This window comes from Papaver somniferum, chromosome 2 (genome assembly GCF_003573695.1).
Source record: "Papaver somniferum cultivar HN1 chromosome 2, ASM357369v1, whole genome shotgun sequence".
Classification (NCBI taxonomy): Eukaryota; Viridiplantae; Streptophyta; class Magnoliopsida; order Ranunculales; family Papaveraceae; genus Papaver; species Papaver somniferum.
In genome coordinates this window covers 150,372,071-150,376,240 of record NC_039359.1, presented here as the reverse complement: position 1 = coordinate 150,376,240, position 4,170 = coordinate 150,372,071, and the positions used below count along the sequence as shown (strand labels likewise).

Below are 4,170 nucleotides of genomic sequence, written 5' to 3'. Positions count from 1 at the left end.
ACTGAAAACAGGTAGATGTCCTACATCACTCAGTTTGTAAACAATCAAGGTTAATCAATTGAATTTTTCAGGTTCAAAAAAAAAAAGAAAGAAAAACCTTGCAAGATTGCTTCCTGCTACGAATCTCATTCAGTCACGGATACTAGTCATGGATAAAACTGTTCATTGTATCGATCATTCCTCGATATCCACCCAACTTCTATATTCACACATTCAAAAAAAACAAAAAGGTCACGAATGGAAAAAATATAGTAAATAACATTGACAGTGAACAACACAGTAACTCAAATTGAAATCTGCGGCCAAGCGAAACCACGTCTTTCTTATGACCGACAATTTGAACTTAATACACCAGTTAAAACAAACAAGAACTTAAATATTAAACGATTTCAGACAGGAACTCACAACATTACCAATGAGCAATGAGAACCAAAAACACAAAGTCAATGAAAATTGTTTATCATCATTACCAACTGCCAACTTTGGTGAAAGCCTTCTATCCGAACATATGATTCAGCTGACACGGCTCTGCTGGTACATTCATTCACTGGGAGAGAACCACCCTTTTCCACAATCAAGGCATTCCAAGTGTTTCCCAATGATCTCGCTCCCTGGATTTAATATGTGATTCTTCATCCAAACCCTCCTTCCGTTACAAGCTTGACAATCAGCATCTATCAGCGTGAGACGACACTCCATCTCCATCGGTTCCTTGCTAAGTTTTCCATCTTCTGCTGTCAAACTCCTCGTCTTCAACTCTTCAGGGCTCATTTCTACAACTGTAGAAGCTTTTAGATCTCCATTTAATAATTGCTTCACAAGGGCCTCATTTCTCGCCAAGTTGAATCTTAATTGTCTAAGCTTTATTTGGTACTTTCGCAAACTGTGCCCATGGGTTACAGCACAAGATTTCTCGAGATCGATTAAGACTGAGGTAAGTTGTGAGGAGAAATCACCGCCAGCTGCGGTGATGTCCTTGAACAGCATCCCAAGCCACTTGTTTCTCACTTCTGTAGTAAGTGACTTGGCTAACTTCGCATTGGCATCATTATCCACTTTAAGGGCTGGAAATTGAGGAAAAATAAGCACATAGTTAAGGAAAATGGAATCACAAATCAATAACTTCAAAACAGAAACAGAAACAAAAACAAAAACAAGACGACGATATCTATGAATGGCATTGTATTTTCATCCAGTGCATCGCAGGGATATCCTTTTAGCTCCAAAACATATGTTCAACCCCTGTATTTATCATTGTGTCGCTGGGGTTGGGATCAGATAACAATAACATTCAGTCGGGAGTCGAATGAATTGAATCTTCTCCTTGTGGATATCGAACTATAGCAACATTATTAATATTACGATAAATTTAATTATGATTATTATCTCATCTTCTTCTACTTCTCTATCTATTGGTTATCTATAATCTACCAGAAAAGATCACCCCCCACAAGTAGTGGATTTATGAACATTTCCAGGATTTTGTTACTCGTCGACTAGGAAAAGGAGAACAACCTGGTGGTGGGGAGATTTAAGCAACACTAGTAACTATGTTTATAAGATGATCTAGTACACAAAACAGAGATCATGGGAAAGGGCCGAGTATTGTATCATCAAAATCATGTAAATTGACAAAGGAAAGAGGCTGTAAACCTTACCAAGTTTCGGTTCTTGGTGCAGCCTCCGTGCTGAATCTGAAGCATCTGTTCGTTTCCTCTTTGTAAATAGAATCCCATCACCTTCTTGATTATCCATCTGCAAAATAGTATGAGGACCCATTTCTTGATGATCTAAATCTTCCTGAAGAATACTAGAACTTGTTCTTCTTCTTTTCACACGCTCATGTTGGATGTCACGAATATTTCTTTTAATCTCAGGACCAATTCTTCGTTTTTTTTCATCTCCTCCTTCCATGATCTTCAAACTCAGCAGTAAATGTGGATTCTTGGGTTAAAAGTTGAGACGAATTTCTTTAAGAAATTGGGTTTTTCCAATGAAGTTATTGAATTTTTTTTCTTAAAGTTACTGGGGATTGATAGGACTTCTTGAATTAGGGTTTCCAATGATAAATATCAGTAGAGTTGATGTTTCTTTCAGTTTCAGAGAGAAGAAGAGGAAGCAGAGGAATACACACTCTGTTTATATAAGAAAATTCCTCCGTTATTTCTGAATACACAGGCACCCGGCCTTTACGATTTTGGGCACCCCCACAGACAGACCAAGGTTCTGTTTTTGGATATGGCCCTGGCTCCTGGGTTCCGCCGCTACTTGTGGGTTCAACATGCCACAGACTCCATCCTGAGCTATTTTGCTATACGCTCCCGCGGAGGATGGGTTATAGTCATAAAAGTACTCAAGCTACCATAATATGAGCCGATCAAATTGTCGTAAGGTAACCGCAAACCATTAAGATTAAGATTTGGGGCATCCAGTAGACAAGAGTAGTCTTTTCGACGTGGCCCTGGGTTACGCTGCTACTTGTAGAGGGAAAATGTAAGGATTTTCGCGGAGATGTTCTAGTATTCACACTTTGGGGCAGAATCCGTAAAGCGAGTGTCAATTTATTAGATGTAGACAACTTGACAGTGTTTCTTGCAGTAAAACTTCCTCATGAAATTCTAATTGCTTGGATGGAGATGTCGCTTCGGACACTTGGAAGCGTATCTATATCGGGCGGACATTTGCAGTAGCACTTCGGAGAAGAATCAGTAAAGCGAGTGTCAGAATTTGCAATCCCTAGCTCAGTTTCAGAGTAGATACTGAGCCCATCAGATGGTGGATCCACCAATGCAATACCTTGAGACACCCAACTTGTCTTCAATTTCTTTGCTGAATTTTTGTGTTACAAACTCTCTTTACCTCCTCCAACTCTTTCTTCCACTGCTTCTTAATTGCAAAAATCTCATCATGTTTCTCTCCCTTGTCTTGCACTCCGTTGTTCTTCTTCTTAGTTGAAGATGTATCGTCCATCCCATTTCCCAGTATCTCCTTAATCGGCAAACTCTTACTGCCAGGTTTGCTACACCAAGTTTCCCCAGCTTGTCTTTCATCTTTTCACCTGCTTTCTCAGATTGCTTCTGCACCTTCAGAGAACTAGCTTCTTCAGGCATGGATGATACAAAGAAAGCACTACAAAAACAGCATTTCACAAAGTATCAGCTACAGAAATCTCAATTCCAAAATACAGTTCAATTTAAAAGCAATTTCAATGTCTAATTGACTCAATACAGCTCAATCCAACTCCAACTCCTGTAGTTGTTTCTCTCACACACCACTGAAATTTCGATTTAAACATTACAACTATTACTACTACTCTCCACTAGCAGATTTAAAATTGAAGCTTATAGAACTAGGGTTTCAAAAGAAAAAAAAAATTCCTCTAAATTGAAAAACTTAAAAGCCTCAAAGTTCCCAACAACAAAATTCAAACCTATGTCTCTAATTTCCCCCAGAAGCTTAACTACCAAAACCCCCAATAAAGCTTCAATCAAACCACATCCCGCCACGAATTTAATTTCAGGTCAGAAATTAATCTAAAATGAAATGAAATGAAACAACAAGATGAAGAAATTAAATGTCTATGGTTAGATATGTTACCTGGAATAAACGTTTTTAAAGATTAATTAATGGTTTAAGAAGTTAATCGGGTATAAAGATCCTTTTTCCTTCTTCCCACTGCTGTAGTGAGAAGAGTAGACTTCGGCAGTTGAACTCTTTTGAGGGACGATAGACTTGAGCCTCAGCGTATAATATTAGATGGCCGAATAAATAAGGATGTTGGCTTGGTACTGGCCCGGCTGCCATTATGAAGCGACCGAGTCAAATTGGCATTATCCATTTTTTCTTTTTGAAGCATAATTATATTAAAAGAGACTAAAACGGGGTTACATGTGGCAATGTCATTTGTTACAAATTGATTCAAAAAATTGGGAATGGTGTGTTCCCATATATTAGCCTGGAATACTCCCTTTGGGCTGTTATTGCTACCTGGTTGGCGAGTGCTTCCATCTAGTTAGTTATGTTGAATTTTGTAGTGGGGAATTGTTGCCAGTCTTCCTGTAATTTCAAAAATCATTCCTTTCATGTATCATGGGATTCTGATCGCTCCTTGATTAAATGAACTAGTGTCTTTGAACAGATTCAATGTATATTTTTAGTCCACTGATGCAC

At 38.5% G+C, this 4,170-nt stretch overlaps 1 protein-coding gene across 1 annotated transcript; it reads right to left on the bottom strand.

Annotated features, from left to right (window-relative positions):
• Positions 1–271: 271 nt before the first annotated feature.
• LOC113349440 lies at positions 272–3,732 on the bottom strand. Its single transcript, XM_026593413.1, has 3 exons — positions 3,598–3,732; positions 1,659–3,129; positions 272–1,064 (listed from the first exon to the last, which is right to left on the bottom strand). Exons 2-3 carry the CDS (start codon positions 1,912–1,914, stop codon positions 541–543), a joined length of 780 nt encoding a protein of 259 aa, XP_026449198.1. The 5' UTR covers positions 1,915–3,129; positions 3,598–3,732; the 3' UTR covers positions 272–540.
• Between the last annotated feature and the right edge of the window lie 438 nt (positions 3,733–4,170).

Bases quoted from the DNA above. Each gene is read 5' to 3' on its own strand.
- LOC113349440 (XM_026593413.1), bottom strand. From the start codon at position 1,914: ATGGAAGGAGGAGATGAAAAAAAACGAAGAATTGGTCCTGAGATTAAA. The intron at 1,065-1,658 runs GTAAGGTTTACA...CTCAATTTCCAG, and splicing joins GCACCAAGAACCGAAACTTG to CCCTTAAAGTGGATAATGAT.